This window comes from Dermacentor albipictus, chromosome 9 (genome assembly GCF_038994185.2).
Source record: "Dermacentor albipictus isolate Rhodes 1998 colony chromosome 9, USDA_Dalb.pri_finalv2, whole genome shotgun sequence".
Taxonomy (NCBI): Eukaryota; Metazoa; Arthropoda; class Arachnida; order Ixodida; family Ixodidae; genus Dermacentor; species Dermacentor albipictus.
The window spans coordinates 4,684,834-4,708,559 of NC_091829.1; the positions used below are offsets into that span (position 1 = coordinate 4,684,834).

Consider the following 23,726-nt stretch of genomic DNA (forward strand, 5'->3'; position numbering starts at 1 on the left):
CTCCGTCAGTCTCCGGGTGAAAGTGTCTGACTTTGGAGCAGAAAGTTCTGCTGATGAAAGAAGCAGTAAAAGATGGCCAGCAGAAAACTGATATTGCGAAGGAATTTGGCATAGCGCCGTCTACTTTATCAACTGTGTTGAAAAACAACGAAGCTGTGCTTGAAATGGCTTTGAAACGAGCGTCTTGGCGAAGAGAATGAGCAATCACGATTCGAAATAACCCGAAGTGGAAGGTGCACTTCTATAATAGCTGAAGAACACCAGGAGTGCAAATCTCCCCTTAGATGGACCTGCACTTACTGCAAGAGCCAAAGCTCTCGCCCTCCAAATGGGCCATAAAGATTTCAAGTGCAGCAACGGCTGGCTTGAGCGTTTCAAGAAACGACACTGCATGACCTCGAAGTCGATTATTGGCAAAATCGCAGCCATGAACAGTGACACTTTAGACGTATGGTGCCAACATCGGCTCCAAGCTCTATGTGAAAAGTATGAAGACAAAGACATCTAAAACCTAGATGAGGCTGCATTTTTCTACAAGATGCCATCGAATCGCACATTCACTACCGCCGGCAGATCCTCATAGGGAGGAAAACAGAGCAAGCAGCATGTCACTGTGCTGTTTGGTGCCAACGCAACAAGCGAGAACAAGCTTCCCTTGTTGATATTGGGGAAGCCGGAGAAGCCATGGTGCTTCCGAAATGCAACTATTCCCAAGGAATGCATCTACAAAAGTAACAAGCAGGCACAGATGACTGCTGCCATTTTTGAAGACTACATGCGCCTTCTGGACAGACGACTCAACACAAAGAATTGGCAACTGCTTTTCATAATTGACAATTGTCCGAGCTGCGGGAAGAGATCGACAACCTGAAGCCAATCGCTGTGGAATTTTAACCTGCAAACACAATATACGGTACTGCAACCGATGGATCAGGGCATCATTGAGACTACCCGAAAGCTGTACAGCAAGGCTCTTTTGCAGCGCATGCTCACAGCGTATGATGCCAGCAAGAGGTATAACATTGATCTGCTTGGTGCGATCCATTTTCTGAACTTTTCATGGAAATAACTCACACCTTCTAAGGTCGCCAACTGCTTTGCGCATGCTGGCTTTTCCGGTGGCGGCGGCAGCGACCTTGACGATGTTTGGACTTGCAGTGATCTATTCGCAACTCCAGCAATTCATGCGACACCTAGCGGCAGTAGGGAGAAACGAAATACAGAGGTCCAGTCGCCGTGTGTGCCGTGGAGGCTGCTGTCGCGGACGGAAGAATGAAGCTGCTAGCAAAGAAAAAGCGAACGGCCAAGCAGTTCTGCTGTGTTCCTCGGTGCGTGCCAGCGAGATGGAAGGACCGCGATATTTCCGTTCACGCACTTCCCTCCGAGTGGAAAGGCTGAAGCCGCAGAACCAGGTGGATCGCTAACCTCCGCATCGGCAAGGCTGTGACGCTTACAGTGACTGTTTGCTCACGGCATTTTGCACGGGATAATTTCTCCTTACCAGGTGAGACACTATTGTGAACTCGACCCTAATGCATGACCATTGTGCGTGGCCATTATACATGTCACTGTGTCACCTTATGTAAACACGTTTCGCATTGCGGGCACTGGCGATTGGGATATGCATTATTTGCTGCATATGTTAGCCGCAACGCGAAATTCGAGCACAGGTTCGAGACCTGTCACAGCGGTTTCTCCGAGGAACGTCTCTTCTGCACTCGTTAACCACATTGGCTGTAATTAGAGCTCATGTTCGACGCTTCACAGCGGTTTCTGCGAGCAACGTCACCTCTGCGCTCGTTGGCTACACCCGGCTGTAACTCGGGAGGCTTTTGATGCCCAGCACGTCTCGCGCAACTTATACGGGCGTCGGAGATTCAAATGTTTACGAATGATGTACTAGCAAGTTCGGGAAGTGTTGAGTGTAAACGTGCCACGTATGTGGCATGCTAAAGCGGAATAAATATCATGCGTGGTGCGGATGAACTTGCAGCACAGGCGCACTGCACGCGGGCACTTCCCAGCGCGACTGATTACGAATTTGCCACTTGCACTTGAGAATCTCTGACGTGCTCAAGAGTGGCCATATGACACTGGTATTTCGCACCGACGGCGAGCCTATCGCGTTCATTGCAGAAGTTTGCCACTTACGCGACAGCCACATGTCAATTTTACACGCGTTTGCTAGTTTCGAGGAAAATTTACGGCGTCCGCCGTCTACTGACGTGTCGCATATGTATGTGCAGTATTAGTACCTAAGCTAGCTTTATCTGTGTTATTAAATCATCCCCAACTCAGTGGCATAACTACTCCGGTCATGTGGTGGTGTTTGCACCTGTGTACTTTGTGTTATGAGCAGCTTTCAACTACGTTTTGCAGATGCTACATTCGGTGTACATCGTTGCATAGCCTTGCACACTCAAACCGTGCTTCATTTCCTTGCAAATGCTTTTTTATAAATATTGTGGCTTTGTTTCTGAGGTAAAAAGAAAAAAAATTCTGGGTGCAGCCCATATTGAGGCACAACAAAGCATAAACAATTCATTTATTTTTTCAGATGTAGCATGTCAAAGACAGCGGCTGAAAAAAATGCAATACCAACTGAAAACCTGCCAAGGACGTCATGTTATGATGAGAACAAGGATGCTCATATGAAAGAGCTTTCACTGGCAAGACTTCGCCGACGTGTGTATCGGTCAGCCAGAGTAAGTTAATTTGACTACATGGTGCAGCACTTATATGCTTATGGTACATACACCATGTCTACAAGCATGCAATAGATGTCAACACCTTTTAATGCATTACAGAATGAATCAAGCAAAGAAACTGTTGCCTCCCCATTAGAAGCAAAGGTGTTGCCCCATGCACCTGTCAGCACGACCACCATGGTAAATTGGCTGCCTGCAACTTGTGCACACATTGCTTCACCACTAATTCCTTGGGATTAAACTCTGACATTGCAGGACGATCTCCCATCCCCTGACCGCAATAGCATGGACCAAATAAGTGACAAAGGAAATATGGTAATTTCTTTTTGTATATGTATGTGTTGTGGTAGCTGTCTTTACCTAGACGGTGGCATGCTTTCTGGATTTACATCGTAAAAGCATTGTAGCACGTGGTGTGTGATGGGTGCACATTAATTGCAACTTGTGCACACATTGCTTAACCACTGGTTTCTTGAACTGAACTCTATCTGACATTGCAGGACGATTTCCCATCCCCTAACAGCATTGACCAAAGCCTTGCAAACACCATAAGGGACAAGGACATAGCAAATATGGCAATTTATTTTTTCTATATATTTGTGATGTGGTAGCTGTCTTTACCTAGCCGGCAGCATGTTTTCTGGATTAATTCGTGAAAGGATTGTGGTGTGTGATGGGTGCAAATTAACTGATGCAAAAAGCTTGGCTTTCCTACTTCCAACATTGAATTTAATACACTGACGTGCATTATTGGAATGACAAAAAGAAGCTGCATTTCGCGTCAGATATGTCAGACATTACAACTCTTGCTTTTGTTTTGTGACAGGAATGTGCTTGCCAACCTGGCCTCCAGACATTAATGGCAGAGTACTCAAGAGAAGAAAAAGACGTGGCAAATTTCCTACTAGAAATGGCTTCACGGACAAGGCTTACAGAAAGCAAGGCTGCCCAAGTGACATCGGGTACTTTTCCACAGAAGTTTGTGAACACGATAAATAGTAGCGACGTAAATACATTCACAGGCCTGCCATCATTCGATGTTCTGAATGCTCGTGTGACGTGCTACACAAAAATTCATCCACTTTCAGGACGGCACCAGTTATGTGTAAAAACAGTTGCATTGACATTGGTGAAATTGAAGCATATTTCCACTGCATTCTTGAGTCACCTTTTTAACTGTTCTCTAACTACATGTAGCAACATAATTGCAGAGACTGCTCAGTTGATGTGTGAAATTTTAAAAGTAACTGTGGCTGTGCCACCAAAAGATGAATTCCAGTGGCGCGTTTGCATATTCGGCATTAGGTGATTCACCTGAAGTCGTGCCATGGCTGGCGATATTGCAAGTAGCCTGTATTGCATAGAGGCATTTGTGCGTGTGACCTTGGCTCCATCAAAGCGTGGCGGCCTTGAGAGTAAGTGCAGTCTTCTGTTTGGAAATCCAGCATTTTTTATGCCACTCAGCCACTTCATACTTTTCAGACACGGTCGTTGCCATGTGATCTACATGCTGCACTTGTTTGCATTGGCCAAACCTGCAGACTTCAACTTCAACACACTTTTTGTAAATTAGCAATGCACATTCTTTTGCAACTTGTATTCTTCATTGAAGTGCTGATTTACACTACGCATTCTGATGCAAGTTTTCATCTTATGGTATTCCGAGATATTTGCAGTTCACTTATGATCTGTGTGCATAGAGTTGTGGTTATTCTTCAATGGCGGTTTGTTGTCCCTTTCCTTACTTGTATTTTTTCACAAAATAAACCACATGCACTCAATATTTTGTTCACTGTACTTGCCTCATACGTTTTACTCAAGCCCATTTTTGTTGCACTTTTTAGCATATGAGGGTATATCTGGCCAAACAGAACATGAGAAGTAACATGGAACAGTGTCAAACCTGCATACGATGAGTATTTAAAAAGTTTGGCCACCAGAGTTGAGTACTCTGAAAGAATGGTTTGATTCAAATGACCCCAGCTGGTATATGTACCATAATTTATGCTTCTTCCCAGTTTGTTGAATACAGTGCAAATGGCTGTCCTGGGAAGCATAACTAAACCACTGGTAATACAACATGGGGAGACACTTGTGCAGACTTAACATCAGTGAATGATAATTATTGACCTCCAGAGAGCATATAGAGCTGTCCTTACTATCAACATATCAATAAATGGAAAGTAAGTGACATAAAAGTTTAACATGCACTTAAAGCACTTAACAAACACTTAAAGGGGCACTGAAACGCTTCCGACTGATCATAGTTACCTCACTACAAAAGGACACCGCCTGCTGCAAAAATTTTTCGAATCATTGAACTGTAAGCGGAATTAGTAGTTATTGCACTGATGCATTGCTTTCTCCTTTCGCCTCAGCTAGTGTGCTGGAAGCTACACGGTGCATGGCAAGGTAGCAAGGTCCTGGTCAAGTTTTTTTTTTTTACACATTGCTACTTGTGGTTCAGGCATGTGTGGCACTCTCTAAACGCGAGATGGACGCCTGGAGCTACATCACTTACAGAGACCAATAAATACACACGGCTGTCTGATCGTCCTGCGAACAGAGCTTGTGGTGGTCGTGGTATGTATATCATGCGGCATGCCAGTTTCAGGGCCCCTTTAAGAAGGGCACTAACAAAGACAACAAAAGTTGGTTTCATGAGTTCTGCCTGAGTCGCCACTGATATAACGCAGTTGCTCGAGCACAAATTGTGAAACAATAGCGTATGAGCCATAGGAAACGAACAGTCATGTCGGCAAAAAAAAAAGAAAAAAAGCAGGATATGTATTGTGATAGGTAACCCCAAGCGCCACAGCACAAGGTGAAGCTAAGTTGCAGTTCGGCACATAATAGGATCTCTTCTGCTTACAACGGTGCACGCACATGAACATTCCGCTTTACTACGATCTTTGCACTATGAACAGCATTGAAACGCAATGTAGAGACGAAACGTTAAAGGGACTGACAACTACACCAAATGTTCCAGGATAAGGTGCCAGGAGAAACAGCCGAGATGTGCTTGCACTTTTGCGACAATCCAGCAGTGCACGAACACTTTGCCTCCACGATCGATGGGTCCCGGAATGCGTCGGCGATTCTCACCACAATCTCGTGCGGGTCCGCTGTCACGCCGGAGGTTTGCACACACGCGCGACCACTTCTACTTAATTACTCTTTGTACCACTGGTGCCGACTAAAATGAGGTGCTCGACGTCCACTACCCGTTCTCCCCCCACAAAACAGCGCGAATTAACATCGCAGTGCAACAAACTTAATGTTTTCACCAAGGAAAGCGTACGCGGGGACCTCCGTAAAGCCGCCATACTGCACAGTGTAGCCAGACCGGGTCAGGCTCCGCAGCGCCCCCTAATGTTGATTTGAGTTGCCAATACGAGGCTGTTCATAATATTGCTGGCCAAGAGGTAGAAGGCGACTTCAACACATTCGTGTCCGCTGACGCTGCTGCTCCCGCGGCCGCCCCAGCGACAAATGCGGAGATGCTAATTGACACTGCTGTTTGCCCCGACGAGGACAAAGAGCCACGTGAAGTGCCAACTATGGCGCAGACGCGGGAGTACCTACGCCTGCTGCGAAATAAGGTTGAATGCATGGGTGGCGACCACGGCCTCGTGCAGTGCTTGGTCAAATTAAAGCAGGGGGTGCTCGCACCCGGTAGGAACTTGAAACAGCCAAAGTTCACAGCCTTTCTTGCACCTGAATAAAGTTTTGCTTGTATTTTGACTTCCTCGCAGTTGTGGTGCAATTAAAGCTCAACTGCATTAGCTTGCCTCTAGTGGTCGCTTATATCGAATTGCCCCTTATAACGAATTTTTTTCACCATCTCGCTGACTTCGTTATAATGAGGGATTACTGTATTTGACTTTTCGTGACCTCTTGTCCTCAGAACAGCATGTGTGTATTTAGAACCTCAATATAACGAGGTGTGTTTGTATATGATTTCAATATAAAGAAATTTTGCTGCTACCGCAAAGGAATGCTGAGACAATAAAGGGAAACTTGCATGGATGCAGATGGTCAAATGATTGAATTACAAGCAGCTGCTTGCTAATGCATGTCTCCGCACATTGCGTCTCGTGTGACAAGAGTGACCGCCAAAGTGAAGCTGCATCATGACCTGTATAAAGTCCAAGTGCAATAAGATCCTATCGCATCCTGTGTGTTTTAGGTGTGAGTGAAAGCGTGCGAGGGTGAGACAAGAAAGATGGTGGCTTCACGAGTGTTGCCTTCCTGTGCAAGCAAAGGCAAAAAGAGGGGAGGGGAGTGAGCTTGCGTAAACGCGTTCAAGCGTGCGCGAGAGGGTGGGGGAGTGTGTGTGTGTGAGGGGGGGGGGGGGGGGAGTAAGTTGGCGAAAGCCTCGGTTGTGGCTGTGAATGGCTGTAAGCGCGACTGAGTGCATACTGAACCCCTCACCCTGCTATAGAGGGACTCTGCCGCATGTACAAAGAGTGGGTGTGCTGAGGGGGCATGGCACCTTGTAAGCTGTCTTCTCGCATGTTTAGTATGGGATGCTGCGTAATCTCGAATTTCAGTGCACCGTTAGAACAAAAGGCAGACAAAGTATTCGTTCCCCGCTGCCGGCGCTATTCCTCATAGCGTCATCCCAGTGCGGGCGACGCTATCTGCTGTGAAGGCAGAATGAATGAATGAATAACTTTATTTGACAGGATTAAAACCCTGCAGAACCTGCGGGGGTGCGAGCGGAGTGCACACGAAAGCACGGCTGGCTTCGCTTAATTTATACCACCGTTGTGAAGATGTTGTCGACATACGTGGCATGAAACCATATCATTCATCGCTGACTCCCAAATTTATCAAAATGAATTGTTTTCCCATTCAAATTTGCTTTTTTCGATTGCCCAATAATTTGGAAAATTCTGAGGACCCTTTCTGTGTGAAATTTCAATATAACGAAGCAAAATGCCGATTTTACCGACTTCGTTATATAGAGGCTTAACTTACTGGTTAAATGCAATGGATTGTGCACTTGTTGTCAAGAGTGATGGTAAGCTGTCAGTCATGATTCCAGAGCACCTGCCATATGTGCTTAAATGAGAGAAAGAAAAAGAAACTGCAAAAAGCTGGTGAGGCTTAGACACTAGCCCAGATGTAACAAACTTAGGAAGACCCACTCAGATTCAAAAAGACACTTTCTTACCAGAAAAGGCATTGGCCTTCCTAGTGTAGTATTTGCCAACTACCCACCTCATGAATTGCAATTACAGTCTAATGCGCTTATAACAATACCAGTGAATATAACAACAGATATAACAACTTTTGTGTGTGACTTATGGCAAAATAAACCACTTACTACACGGTTCGCATGTCACATTATCGGCTATAACAATTAAATGTGGCAACTCCTACTATTATCCAATACATACAATGATATCGACCTAACATTTGGTTGACCATGCTCCTTTATAATGAGCACTATTGCATTGCTGGTATGAAAAAGTTGAAATGCAGGGCCCACTGTAGCATCACTTAGACTGAAGCAAATATTTGTTTGCTTAAGATATGCAAGTTGCTAAATTGAGACACTGGCACATCTGCAAAAGTGACTCATACAAGCACTTTTCCATATGTTTCACCAATCCGATGCAGAGTGATGCGTGTATTGGGAGATTACGCCACGTAGGGGAAGAAAAGAGAATCCATGTTGAGCAAAGGCTTTACACCTTGTGACTATGCTTTGACAAAATAAATGGGTAGGTTGTGTTGGCACCTTAACTAAAGGTGCCTATGGCAAGAACAGAAGTAGTAAGGTGAAGGTCTCCCACAAACACTGCTAAACACAATTTGGAAAATACATTAGGTGGATTCGAAAGCATCATATGGCATCAGCAAGCTTACTTCATCAAGAACTGCTAATGTCACAGGCATGTGTCGGGCCTTGGGAAGGTGCGGAAGTCAGCCTCATTGCTCTGCAATGCCCTTCGGGGGAAAAAAAAAGCATCCCACCCATCATTGCCTCCACTCCTATCTAACAAAAAGCTGGACACACTTAGTTTTAAAAGGGTTCTGAATCGTATTTTATTGAGGTTGGAAAATGCATTTTTGTAAAATGCACAATTTCAGAAATACTTTGCAGCAAAAAGTACTTCAATGAGTTCAGCAGAAGCGAAGTTATTGATTGCCTTTGATTGCATTCCCGGAGCTCCCACCCCTTCAATGCCTTGCACGGTTTGCACTGCGACTACTTCTAATCTCGCTGCCTATGACGCATCAAACTAGGAGGTTATTCCTGAGCCTTCAGTTAAGCTCGCGGTGTCTCATCCCTTTGCTCTGCTACAGTGTACTAGATAGCTACATACGGCTGTTCTTGCACCGAGTGGCACAAGTAGCACGTTTCCTTTTTCCCTTATCTCTACGGCAATAGCACAGTTTCCAAGGGTTGAACAAACATCATTTTTATGTTTGCTGGTGTGAGTACGTTGGCTGCATGCACATCGGCTAGGCAGTGGATGCCACACTCCGGACTCACGCTGGAAGGATTCCTAAAGTAACGAGCTTCAACCCTGATGACGAACCACTTCGACGGTGTGCAATTTGGGAAGCAGATGACCTGTTCATCAGATGTGAGCAGGGTTGCCTCACCATACGCCTGGAGTCACGTCACCTACAGATACCAATCAGAGCACGCTGTTATGCTCAGTGATCCATGGCAAGCTCAGTGAGCGGGCTCATCACAGCACCCCGCGGCAGCTGTAGTATCTACTCTACGCTGCAGACACAGCTATGTGCAACTGTAGTGGATAACTACGTGCACGATGCACGAGAGGGCTGGAGTGTGTGCTTGTGCTCATGTGCTCCAGTCTGGCCATGTCACGTTGTGTGAATTGGCTTTGTCCTTCGCCAGCTTGAATGGCAGATAGTAGCCATGCGGGTGAAGAAATACCAGACAGACACTGGTGCCTGGTGTCCACAAGTTACATTTTAGCAGAGTCCGCTCAATCAGGCAGGAGCCTGATTCCGCCAATTCCACTGCTCGTGCACCGTCGGCGTGCTGGGCGTGTCATCGTCTTTTGTGACCAGACCACTGTGGCACATAATAGTGCGCTACAGTGCCCCCCTTCTAGCGAGGAAGCTGTGAGCTGGACGAATGGCTAAGCACGGATGGCAGTGGTGCAAAACTTATGCGGCGAGTAAGACTGGCCTGGTCGGGAGGCAATGGGACAGCAGAAGTGGCTAAAGTGTCACAGTCCAAGTAGGCAGGCTTCAGACAGTCGACGGAGACCGTATCTTCCCAGCTGTAGATGAGAAATAGAAAGTTTTTCGGTGGATGCTTGAGTACTTTGAATGGACCATCAGACAGGGGCTGTAAGGGAAGACGCACAGCGTCGTGGTGCACAAAGACGTGCCTGTAGTTCTCAAAGCCAGGGTTGACGTATACATGTCAGGAAGAACATCGTTGTCGGGGGGAATGACAGTATGCATAGCCCTGCATAGCCAGTAGGTTTGAGGTCACCAAGCTCCAAGAAGTTGTTGTAATCGATGCTGCTCTGTTTCAGTGGTGCGCTGGATGAGCGTCGCCTTAAGGTGGTCATAAGGGCAGTCGATGGGTGGAGAGCATAGAACATCGTGAACAATCGCAGCAGTAGTAGGTGGAAGTACTCCAACAACATGGTCAAACATGGTCAACTGCGAACTGAGGCAGTGGTGATGGAACAATGATTTGATGGTAATGAACCAAGGTTCGGAGTCCGATGACCAGAACTCCGGAAGCTTGAGAGCGGAAGCCTTGGGATCATGGGTAGGTGGCTCTGACGGCAGCACTTGATCGGGAGAATCTGAGGCCATGGCTGACTGGATAGAAGGCGGACTGCAAAGACAGAGGGGCTCGAGCTCCTTGCAGCGGTAGGCCCAGCGAAGCAGCTGAGGCAACCAGAGCTGAGAGCGATGACGTGAAATCCGGGTCACCAATTTGTGGGGGAAGAAAAACCAGACAGACACTGATGCCTGGCATCCACAAATTATATTTTAGCTGAGTCCGCTCAATCAGGCAGAAGCCTGATTCTGTAGACTCCATTGCTCATGCACCATCAGTCCGCTGGGCATGTCGTCTTTGTGACCGGACCACTGTGGCACATAGTAGTGCGCTACAGCCGCACCTAAACTGCACATTTTGAAGGACCATCAATAGCTCAATACGAAGAGAAGTCTGCCATGGCGTGTAGCCAGGAGTGGCTACGAGTGGCCAGGAGTGAGCACACGCTGGCAAGCATACATGTCATCTGATGTGAAGCCACTTGAGTGTTTAAGACTAATTGAAATTAGCAGGGCTCCACGGCTACGATTTAGCAGACAATAGTTGGCGACAGTATGATAGTTGTACTTCTGAAAGTACTATGTAATTCTTGTTGAAAATCGAAACGCAGATGTTTCCTAACTTGAGCCTGTTTATTAAACCGCGTCGATAAACATTAACAGTAAAGGTGGTAAGAAGCGCACTGATCCAAGCACCCTTTCTAATTGATGTGGGCTACCAGCCAATAGCAGATGTCTATCAGAATCTTGCATGTGACAACATATTTAAGCCGCCGGTGGCTTCAAAATGGGCGAGGAGAAAAGGCCTCGTTAGAAAAGAGATTGTTTGAGAAAAAAGTCACTTTGCGCTCTGCTTGTGAGCTCCATGTGCTGCACCCAACTGCAAAGTTTGGCCGAGATGTTCGCTAGCAGCATATGCTATCCGCAAACTGTGTTCTTTCCCCAAGCCCGAGGGTTGGTTCAAGATCACTTTAAGCAGCATAGAGTGTCCACACAGTCAAATCACAATACCATAGTGTTTCCTACAAACAGTGGCAAATGCACAGGTGTACAAATGCTTTATCAGCTTATCAAGTTGTGACTTAAGGCTAATGGTGATGTGCGCGATTCACTAGGATGGCAAGACAACAGACAAGAACAAGTCGGGCATTCTCTCATCAAGTTGAATTTCTGAGTGCCAATTTAAGTCCAAGTGTTCAGATTATGTACTTAATTCAAAAGTTACGTGTGATGAAGATTAAAAATTCTGTACCCTTATTTCACCTTTTATTTCCTTGCATTTGCAGTAAACATCATTACTTCGCACTTCAGTTCCCTAAACTTAGGTCTGCGTACTTGAGTTTTGTTACTAGTGCAACAATAATTGTGGAAGCTCGCCAAATAACACTTCTTGAGCTTGCACCTTTCAGACACAAAAGCAGCAAGCTACAATTTTTCATGCCATGCCCGACTGTGTGCAAGAGCTTCTACACTACTGTGCATTCACCAAGCCCTACTGCTGTACCGCAGCATGCGAGCCTTGCCTGGAACTCGGGAGCCAGGCGCATGAGCCCATCACGCTCCTTGGGCCCGTGGCCAGGTGGCAGCACATGCAGGAACGTGTAGAGCAGGCCTAGGCCGTCACCGTTCACACACGACACCAGGAACACAGGCACCACACTGCCCTCACGAACCCGTGCTGCTGCGGTCAGGGCATCATCCTCACAGAGCACCTCCAGGGGAAGCTTCTTGCAGCCGGGACCCTACACAGGGAGCTCAGGACATCAAGTGGCATGCACATTGCTGTGTTCAAGCAATCACTGATAGGCACAAGGATTACTTGTGCTCGCCATTTCTGCTTCTGCTGCAGCAAAGCCATGGCTGCCGCATGCATCAGAGGTTGGCTGCACTGTATAGTCAAACCTGAACTTAGCTTATTCTGGGGCCAAAACCTGCAATACCACAAAGGCCCCTATATAATATGAAGTTCCATTTTAAAATTTGACATGCGTAATCTCTGTGTCATATATTTGAGCACAAGAAATTTCCATATTCTATACTAATTATCTTGCACTGCGAAGGCTAAGGCGGAGCGACGTGGTATTACATGAGGGGTGGGCTCAAGTTGTACATCGTCTTCGATGATGTGCTTGAAATCAGCGGGATCGTCAGGTGCTGGACATGGCGGCCCAAGCCTCAAAAGCAGCAATGCATCGTGCAGCAAATGTTGAGCTGCCTCAGCAAACCGTGATGGAGATGACTATTCAGAAATCATGCTCATGCATGTAATAATGCTATATGGAAAATGACGCAGTGTCAATCCCCATCAGCAACCACTCGTGCCTCCCTTTCAATTGCTACTGTTACATTACTTGTGATATGGAGTGCATGCATTACTTATGTGTCTTATATTGAACATTAACTCTTTATGGTCAATGACGTAAATATATGGTGCTGCAAGCAAGTCCCAAAATGGTCGATGCCGTATATTTACGGCGCCGTCTGTACGCTTAAAAAGCGTACCAATTTCCTAACTTTTTCTTTTCCGTCATGTGCTGCCACTATGTGGGGATACAGTGAATTTTTTTCATGCGAGGCCTCCCTCTCTCGGTTTTTGTTGCATGGTTTGTTTTGGCGCTAGCTTGCTCCCGTGAGTCTATATACTACTGCTTGCGCATTGGCATGAGCGTGGGCAGGCGGCCGTTTGGATTTTGTTTCACGGGCGGTTTTGGTTTTTTGCGCTTGCGAAACTGATGGCTATCTCATTCCTAATCGCTCAGAAAGCGACCGCTTGTTTCTCGCTTGTTTAGTGCTCACAGGGGTGCGCATACGAAGGATGCCGCCGTGCATGCGTTTCCGTTTCTTTTCTTTTTTTTAAAGTCTCGCGAGAACTAATTGCCCTAGCTGGTTGGCGATAAGATGAAGATTAGCAGAAGTTTGTCACACGTGTTGCTTTTTTTGATGGGCACACAACCAAACAGTTTTCTTGATTGCGCGCACTTACGCAGTTCGATTACGCTATGGACGTACGTATTAGTGTAAGAGCAGGAACATTTGAGGCTTGCGAAACATCCTAGTGTGTGGATTTTCAGAGTCTTAAACTATGTGCATAAAAATGCATCAAAATTTTAATTCTGATAATTTTTTCCTTTTTATTGTTGTTATTCATGAATGAAGAGTGCATATATACCAACACAAAATATTTTTTTCTCCCTTTACGGTCGCCCTAGAAAAATTACGGTAATGTTTTTTCGAAATAAATCCTTAAGAAGAATCGGAATCTGCAATAAAAAAAAAAAAAACGACCCTGGGCAGTCGCATGTGGCGCAAAAAATCGACCCTCAAAGGGTTAAGAGCTGCACCGGCTTCTGATTACATTGGCTCACTTGTCATGTGCACCTTTAAGTGCGGAACACTGAATGATTTCGTAGACCCAAATGAGTACCTCTAGGAGGATTTCACCGGCAATGTGTAGTCTGAGAAAAGTGAGCGAATCAGCTGGCATGCTTGCATGGCTGTAATTTAGAATATTACTGATGTACGGTAAATATTCATGTTCTGCATTACATTATGTGCATAAAACTTTTTTATTTTTTTACTATCTCTATAATTACCGTGTGTATTATTTTCAGGTTGGTACTACATTTGGCTAAATAAAAAATGGGCTTAAACTACAGCTGTCATGCGTCAGCCACGAAAATAATGGTGTGTGAGCTGCAGCAGGGTCTCCCACTGCTGCCGGTTTTGAATTCTGCGGCCCTCGAAAGCAGCCGCCTTCGAGCATGCCCATAGAATATGTGGCAGATCCACCCTACCCATGCATAATTTACATTGATCATTGTATTGCCCTGGATAGAATGAGCTGCAGGCCATCGAGTGCGGATACATGAGAAATTTTTTTTCTACGAAGTGTGCCTTAGCTGTCCCTAAACCAGGCAAAAGCTGGCAACTGTTCCCGCTTCATCTTTCAACACATTCTGCTTCAGGATGATTGCACTTCCCCCAGCGAGCATTTGCACCACTACCCACGTCTGTCTAACTTTTGCAAACTATGCCTCTCCACAACTTAATTCATGGGGTTCTCGGAGTTGCACAGTGAGAGGTGCCGCAGTGGAGAACTGCAGATGAATTCTGATGACCTGGGGTTCTTGCATACCAAAAGCACAGTACACAAGCGTTTCTGCCCCCATCAGAATGTGGGAATCCAGCCAGTCCTGTGCTCGACAGTGGAGTGCCACAGCCACTGAGTTAGGTAGCATGCATCTATGATTTCATTATACGATGAAAATCACTGCACTCTCGGCACATGTTCTTTCAGTTTTTGCAAGAGCCAGAGTCACTGTGAAGCAAATCTGATGAATGTGCTGCTGGGCACTGCTGTGATGAAGAAGCACTACGTGACAAAACGTTCCACAATATTTTTAAAGTGCAAATACGGAGAATCTGTTATGGTGGCTTCACCTTGTGAAGCCACATCATCTACTTCGAATAGCATGTAGCAATATCAATGAATAGGCCCTTTTATTAATTGTAAAGCTAGCTTTCCTATGAGGCAGTTTATACAACTAATGGTGGAGTAGTCATTTTTGCAAACGGCATGTGCAAGCACAATTTGCTTTCGATTATGACATAAAAAATGTAGACGTGACTCTCGTAATGAAACCGTGTACAAGTGACAAGCTTCAGAGAATGCAGCTAGCACTTTTTCTTCATTTGAACAACGACCAGTGCCGCCATTAATTGGCCAAATGTGAAGTGCAGGGAAATGCAATTGCAAATTATGAAAAGGGTCTATTGACAGCGCGACATATCTCATTGAGCTGACTTGTAGCCTTTGTCCTTCACCAGGGGCATAGCTAAGGAGGGGGGGCAACACTGGGCCATGTCCTGCCCCCCTCCCCTCCTTAAGTTTCGGTTTTCCAGACTTAGAGTCTCCTACAAAAATTACTTGTGGCACCAGTATCTACAGGAGCTGCGAGCAGGGCAGTTCAGCCAGCACAAGAATGATGCTTACGGCACATGAATTTACCTAAACTTCATCCTTCTGGCTTCGAACGGTATTGTGACTGCAAATCGATCACTTTCAACAAACTACTGCACTACAAATGCAAAATTTCATAGTGCTTGTTCATGTAAGCAGTCTTATTGTCTTCTGCATTTAGAAAAGTAGGATTTCTTCAAAACTTGAGGCAAGAAAGACAGGTATGTAGTATACACTCAAACCTATTTACAACAATATCCGAGTGCCAAGAAAATCCCATTGTTATAACTTATAATTGTTACAGTGGAGTTGCACAAAAAAAAGCAGAGGGGACAAACATTCAAACATTTTATTCAGACAGGCCGAAGCACACTCGAACCCATTTATAGCATTACCAGTTTTAACAATACTCAAATTTAACAATGAGCAGTTGTCCCACCTTGAACTTTTGCATGTATTCTATGGTAATATAAACCACTTACTGCAATGTTCCCATGCCGCATTATTGGCTATAACAAGTAAATCTGGCTACTGGGTGTCTGCACCACAGAGAAAAGGAATGCAAATTTCAGGAAAGAAGAAAAAAGAAAACCCTGCTTTGCCACTCTCACCTCTGTGCTGCAGTGCTCCCCACACAGCAGGCCTTATACCCATGTCACACTGGAAGTTTTAATGTCATTCGAATTGAATGGCATTAGCACTGAATGACATAATTCAGCTGCTATGCAGCAATATTTAATGCCATTAGAATCGAATTACTTCCACAATTGAGTGAGTTCAAGAAACTCACTCAGCTTTGCACTTGAAGTGAGTGCATATTCTCTACCCCAGGGCCAATGTAAAAGATGACACAGCGTTTGTAACTTGAGGAGTGTTCATGTAAAAAGGTGTTTATTTTGCACGTCATTTTAACAAGAGAAAGCAGTACCGCAGACTGTCACAAAATGTTCTTGCTCTCCACCTCAGTGGCATCTGGCCGCCGTCGCTTTACTAGCCGGCCATACTGTAAACAAACGGACGCCTGTGTACATGTACAAAGCAAGGTATACGGCAACTAACCGTTTCACGTGCTGCAACGGAGTGTCATCATTCAGCACTGCCATGTAAATCATACTGTTTGTGTTCAATTTATTGACTATGACCAACTCTACGGCTTTGACTACTACGCTGGCTAAGCTTTGTCTCGGCTTATGTGCCCAGACATTTTGAAATAGAAGTTTTATATGAGTGTTATTTCAGCGAAGTGACACCCCATATTTATTCTGAAATAAATAGATTGACTTTTCAGGCACTTACACATACCTTGTTCTAATTTTCATGCCAATTTTTTTGGAATGATCGCCATTGATTTCATGACCAAATTACATTTATTTTTCCTGTGCAGCACCACTATAAGTCCAATGGCATTAATTGCACCGAATGCCATTCGAATCCAGTGTGACAGGGTATTTGTCGCCCTCTTTAGTATCCCTTCCACTCCTCCGATGCCAGCAAGAGGGTGGAAAGGAGAAGGGGAGGGGCGCAGCAAAGGAATGTGGTTTTGGTGAAGGCACAAGAACTTGGCATTACTTTTCCTTGCGAAGCACACACCCTGTAGCCAGCATAACATGGCGTGGGAGCATTGTAGTAAGTGTTTTATTTTACCGTAGAACACATGCAAGAATTAAGGGTGCCATCACTGGTATATTGCTATGTATCTGATACATTGTTAAAACCAGTATCATTATAAGTGAGTTCGACTGTAGTTGTAAACAAAGCCACAAGATCGCCTAAAGTCATAAGCATGAAGATTAGGCACATCCATGTACTAACAATCATTTGCACAGTATAGCTCAATGATGATGATGGTGATAACGACTATGCTTTATTGGCATCATCTTTGAAACATGGCGGTGACAAATAGTCACCGAGCCTGCTTGTTTTAATCAGGTATACTGCACATGTTTTTCATACTAGCATTTTGTATACACCTCCACAATCTCTCCCCCCAGCCTTAAAACTCCTCTATCTCCTTTGTATCACTACTTATGTTGTATAAATTTCTTCCATGCATTTTTTAAAATCAATACTCTAAACCTCTTTTGCTTATCTCGGCCGCTGACTAGTTGATGTTTCCATCCACGTTAAATCCAAGTGCTTTTGGAAGGTGTACATTACCTACGGGTTTCACTGGATGAATCCCTTCCGCATTCCATTAGGATGTGCTGAATATTCTCTGGAGTTTTACTGCAGCATACACATGCCTCCTCTAGTTCTGAATATTTGCTCTGGTATGTTTTTGTCCTTGGGCAACCAGCTCAAGCCTCAAATAGCAAGGCACTGTGCTTTCTGTCACCATAAAGATTCTCCCTTCTAATTTCTTTCTTCTAATTCTTGTAAATCTCCATGGTCTTTTTTGTTCCCATTCTGTGCATCCAATTCACTGTCTCTGTTTCTCTCACTTTCTTTCTGATGACTCCTGGTTGTCTATTTACACACTTTCAATTACCCTGTACATGGCTGTCAACTTTCTTGATCTCTTCCTCTGTTTGTGCCTATGCTTTTCAGGTACAGATACTTGTGCACTTTAGCCACCCATTTATTTTGATCCAGGTTCCCGAGACGTTCTACAAAACTAATCTTGCTCTGTGCTTCTCCGACTTCAAGAAGGCCCAACTCCTGTAACCCTGCACTGCCTCATTTATGGTTTTACCATGGGCTCACAAAGCCAACCAACCTACTGATCTTTGGTTAACTTCAAACCCCAACAAGATATACGATTTGGAGCACAGAATGGCATTTGCAAACATAGTGCTGGTACCATTACTCCTTTCCAGATTCCAAGCATCACCTCATATTGATTGTCGCCCCAAAGTACTCTATGTTTCATTATTGCTGCATTTCGCTACCCCTTTATTTCCAAATTACCTTGGTGGGTACTTGAGTAAGCTGTTCCTTCATTTATGTATACACCGAGGCATCTATATTGCCTGACTATAGGTATGACTTGCTGTTGAACTGACACTCCATAATTACTTGTCTCTTCATTAAAGACCACAATTCCCAATTTCTCTGTGCTAAGCTTAAGGCCTTGATTTGTCGATGCATTGCCACAGATATTTGCAAGTGTCTATAAATCTCTCGCATTGTCCACTAGTAGCACTATGTCATCCGCGTACATTATTCCGGGAAATTTCTGTTGTGCCATTTGTCCATTACTCATGTAGGATAAATCAAACCCTAATACACTATTTTCCAATCGTCTTTCTATGCCTTAACATAAAGCGTGAACAATAATGGAGACAGAGGACATCCTTGCTTCAGTCCTTGGTGAATATCCACCACTTCACACATTTTCTGCCTTCCCCTACAATTTGTACTCAGTTGTCTCTATATATGAGTAATCACTCAGCAGCTCCAAGAAATTGTCATCTATGCCTTTGTGCTTGAGAATATTGCATAACATTTCCCTATCTACGTTGTCATAGGCTCCTTCAATATCTAGAGATGCTATCTAAATAGGTCTATTCTGAGCTATTGAAATCTCTATACACTGAGTTAGTACAAACACACTGTCCTCTAAGCGTCTGCCTAGTCTGAACCCATTCTGTTGTTCTCCCCGGACATCATTTTTTTTTCCACCCACTTCGACAGTACTAATTTTACGACTTGCATTGCTATTCTATAGGTCACCAACATTAGCATAACATAAGAAGCCAACAAACACTGACACCCAAGGACAACATAGGGGGAAATTACTTGTGCTTAACTAACAAAATAAAGAAACGATCAATTAATGGAAATCAAAGGTAGGGACGGTTGTGGAATCGTTCCGCACCTTTGATTTCTATTAAGTTATCGTATCTTTATTTTGTTTATTAAGTTTGTGGGATCGTTCCCCACCTGCGGCAAGTTGTTTTTTCATCTACCTTGATTTCCATTAATTTGTTGTTTCTTTATTTCATTTATTAAGGTAGTGAGATCGTTCCCCACTTGCGGCAAGTTGTTTTTTTATCCACTTTGATTTACAATAATTTATCGTTTCTTTATTTTATTTATTAAGCGCAAGTAATTTCCCCTATGTAGGTTGTGGTATCGTTCCCCACCTACAGCAAGTTGTTTTTCATCCACTTTGATTTCCATTTATTTATAGTTTCTTTATTTCATTTATTAAGCACAAGTAATTTCCCTTATGTTGTCTTTGGGTGTCAGTGTTTGTTGGCTTCTTAGGATATGACTAAAGAAATCGGGCCCCTCGGTAATTTTTATCTCTAGGGCTTCTCTGTTCTTGCTGGATCTATTGACTCTGAACTATGCTTTCTTATGTGCAAAAGAGTCCCTAACAACGTCTGTGAAGTTATCCCTCATAACGTCTGTGATTTACCGCAGCGCATCGTCTCCTTTGTATACGTTACTGCGTTCATCCCTTATAGCCATTTGACAATTTTTAGTTGGAGCTCTGAGCGCTCTTATATGGTTCAAAAATCTTTTTGGGGCACCTTTGTCTCTTTTGCAAAATGTTATGCACCCAACGTTCACTTGCGCATTTAGTTTTCTCTTGCACGAGTTGATTTGCCAGCCTTTTTCATTTCTCGGTATTTTTTCAATCTAAGGAGTACCTCTTCTTCATGTAATCCCAACTTTTTGGCTTCTTGATGATCTCTAGAAGCCTGCTCATTGCTCTTCTATAGCTTGCTTTATTTTCTTGTTCCACAACTTATGTGGTTTCCTCTTTCCCATCCAACTTTTGCCATGTCTGTCTTTTCTGCTGCAGAACACCTCTCAGTTCCTTATACTTCCAGACTGTTGCAGGAGACATCTCTATTTTCTTCTATATGTTTTTTTGCAATATCTGTTATTTGCTTTGAATTTATTTGTAAAAATTTTGATGCTATTGGCTTCTGTTTTGCTTTAGTTTTTCTCCTAAATTTAAGGTTAAATGGTTATGATTGCTACACAGCCTTTTTATTCCATGTTTGTCTATCATCATTTGGTTGAATTGTTCATAGACTCTTATTGAGACTAAGGCCTAGTTGATACATGACTGCCTGTTCCCGCATTGCCATGTTACCTGTCCATGACACTTATTCTCCCTGTTAACTACTACAAGGTTCATCACACAGATCCAGCATTGGAGGACCGTTGTAATCCGCATATCCGTCTAAATCCTCCATGTGTGCACTCATATCTCCTACTAAACCCACTCGGCCTGATTTTTGAACTCGCTTCCAATGCAATCAATCAATTCTTTATCTTTATTTCTGCTATCACTACCTGTCCATTGGTAAACTACGCCAAGCCATGAATTTTTTCCTTCCCATGTCCCGCTAATCTATACATGTTCCTTACATGTCTCTCTTACCCTTTGCCACTTCATACCTCACCTAATTAGCATGTTTACACCCCTGCCCTTCTTTGATCCAGTCATTCTGTTGCACTCCTCTTATACAAAATTGTCGATAACAGGTGGGTGCATCAAATCACACAGATGCGTTTTGGTCAATGCGTATACGGTAATAGCTTTGTCATTGAGAACCGTTTCAATTTCCAGCCTTTTTTTTCCTGTCATGACCACCCTGCATGTTTATGTAAAAACTTTTTCTGTTTCTATACTTATCCCTTGTGCGTCTTTTCTTAACTCCTTGTGGTCTAATTCTGCTCTTTGCTGGTGTGTCACTACAATAAATACTTAATCTTCCTTCTTGATTGCCTGGGGATCGTCTAAATAAGCTACTGCTCATGCCGCAAATGGACATCCAACCGATGTTGTTACACTATCGCTAAAATGTATGCTAAATGTATCGCTAAAATGTCAAATGCATTCCGTCACACAGCGCCTTCACAGCCTGCTCGGTGCACTTCTCCATTGATGTCATTGACCGTAAAATCCATTGCCTTAGCTAGTATCCATATTTTCCTTTTCACTGCAAGCATTGCCTTTTGAATTGCATACCCCTGGCACTGTGTACACTGCAAGCAGAGTACACGAGTGCCCTCTAACAACATTAGTAGGAAACTCTATGGTACCAAGGATACCTGGCATAAAACTATATGCACACAAACAGCTGCTTGCCCCAAACCCTTTCACCAGTCAAGTGCATACCCCTCCTCTGAAAACAATTCCTGACTACACCACTGGCTTTCACCCAATTCGCAGTCGGGATGTGTGCCCCCTTGCCTTGAGCAGGCTATGCAGCTGTGCCAGGGTCTTGGCCAAAGTTGCCGATCCCACTGTGTCCACCTTATTCACCACAATGGCCAGAGGCACCTGCGCAGAGACAGTCAGTCAAGACACAAATCTACTTCATTCTGGTGTGTACCATTGCAGGCTACCATGCACATGGTTTTAAATTCAGTTTCCTTAGTGCCTGCATTCCATAATATGAGGCCATACTAAGATGGGCCTGCAGACAGTGTTTTACATGAAGCCACTGAAAAACATGTTACTAGAGAGGACCAAGTGTTGCAGCTTCTCTATTGCTGGATCTCTTTTAAAGCCTCACAGATACAAATGTGCCATTAAGTGCATTTCCTACAAAAATTAAACAAAACCCGATTGCATTTATATGTGGTCCCATCAACAAAAATGTGAAGGTATCAACGAAGAAGCACGAGCATGTTATTGACTTGAAGAAGTTTTTAGGAACCTATGTCAGCAGCTGTCTTCTTTTCTAGTAGAATGGTGCACCTATACAATGTGGTCTACAACACATGCCTAGAAGTAAAATTCAATGTAGCATCCCATTAAGTGAAGCTATTATCTAATATTTCCTGCAAACTACACAAAAGTCATGTCTACAGACAAACTTCTTTATACAAAACAAGTTATAAAGAACTAATGGATATAACAATTGTGAGGAAAGGCAAGGCGTGGTTCTTGAAGCCATGCACGCGGTTGACTGTAGTTGCCAGGGGAAGAAGGACCAGGTGGCATGAGTGCGGCGGCGACAGAACAAAGAAGATGCGGGTGGCATGAGGTGTGTGTGTGTTGGATGTAGTGTGCGTGTATGGACAGCATGTGGATAGCATGAGGGAAGAGTCACAGAGCGTGGTAATAAAGGGAATGTTTACGACGAACATGTTTACCTGATGTCGTTCGTAAAGAGTGGGGGCTCGTCCGGGATGAACATGAACATGGAATGTGCCCGAAGAGTTGCTGCAGCATCTGCTGGAGCAGACCAATGGCTCCACCATACAATGCGAGCAAATCGTGGCAGCAGTTTGAAAAAGACTGATGGCGGCAGAGGCAGCGCCAGCAGGTTCTGTGACAGCAGTGGCGGCGGTACAACCGTCAGGTGACGCTGCTGTGCGCTTCGCCGGAGGTCAGTTCCCAAAATACAGCGGATTCAACACCGTCCAGCCCCCCAATTGAGTTTTTGGTCTGGCTGGAGATGTATTGTTTGATCCCCGGTGTTGCTGCTGACAAAAGACTTACCCACATTGTGCCTGCTGCTCTGGAGGGCAGCATGAAGTCGTGGTGGGGCTTCGTGACCACGTCTGCATCGTGCGAGGATTTTACTACAGCCTTCATTGTGGAATTCTCTTCTATTGACATGAATCGCCGCTTGAAACACTTAAGAACTTGAGCTCTGCACGCAATACCGAGAAGAAAATTTAAAAGAATTTGCTTACACAATCACAGCCTATTATGACCGGAGCAGCGGCGAAGTTTCAGAATCAGAAAAGGTGGACCGCATGCTGTGGCAAATGCACCCGCAACTCCAAGACTTGGTAGAAGGCAAACAGGTTGCCAATCTCGTGGAGTTGGCTAAGACAGTTGACGGCAACACAGAGCATGCCTGGAGGCGGTTGCACTACAAGGCGCTACCGCCTCTGAGAGACCAAGTGGCAAGGGACCTTGCCTTCCAGTCAGCTATGAACCATTAAGACCAGCTTGTGCTAAAAGGCCACTTCTCGCAGCGCCGTCATAGGGATACCAACAGCGCGACTCCATGGGATTCCATGGACTCCAACAGCGCGACTCCAGCCAACTCTCAGACACCCTCTCTCTGGTCAGAACCCCGATAAATTCTGATCACATCACCGGAGCACAGCTGGCGATGCATTTGCACTAGTCCATGCCCACGTCAGCCACGCCAGCTCAGCTCTCCTCGGCCGCTTTTCCTGCCTCTTATCCCATGCTTCACATGCTTTCTCTTGAGATGACTTCTTTTTGTCTTCTTTCTCTTAGCACTTTGTACATTCCTTCCTTTTGCCGACCGGCGGCGTCATCTCCTTTACCACAAGACACATGTGGCTCGCTTGTCACTTGTGGCAGCTATGAGTAG

The 23,726-nt window shown here is 44.7% G+C and overlaps 1 protein-coding gene and 1 long non-coding RNA gene across 9 annotated transcripts in view; one reads left to right on the forward strand and one right to left on the reverse strand.

Moving 5' to 3' along the window:
• LOC135906106 (GTP-binding protein 2) overlaps window positions 1-23,726 on the reverse strand; it is a 133,904-nt gene that overhangs the window by 38,564 nt on the left and 71,614 nt on the right. For all 7 annotated transcript variants that reach the window (XM_065437314.2, XM_065437315.2, XM_065437312.2 and 4 more), the window contains exons 7-8: window positions 21,617-21,706; window positions 12,023-12,241 (exon numbers count right to left, since the gene is read on the reverse strand). In XM_065437314.2, coding sequence (XP_065293386.1) covers window positions 12,023-12,241; window positions 21,617-21,706 — 309 coding nt within the window. The remainder of the gene's footprint in view (window positions 1-12,022; window positions 12,242-21,616; window positions 21,707-23,726) is intronic.
• Window positions 1,170-4,489, forward strand: LOC139049844 (uncharacterized). Of its 2 annotated transcripts, XR_011508610.1 has the most exons (5): window positions 1,170-1,504; window positions 2,558-2,705; window positions 2,808-2,888; window positions 2,964-3,023; window positions 3,535-4,489. It is a non-coding gene; the product is annotated as an uncharacterized lncRNA (long non-coding RNA). The 2 variants fall into 2 exon arrangements; XR_011508609.1 differs by having other exon boundaries at window positions 2,808-3,023.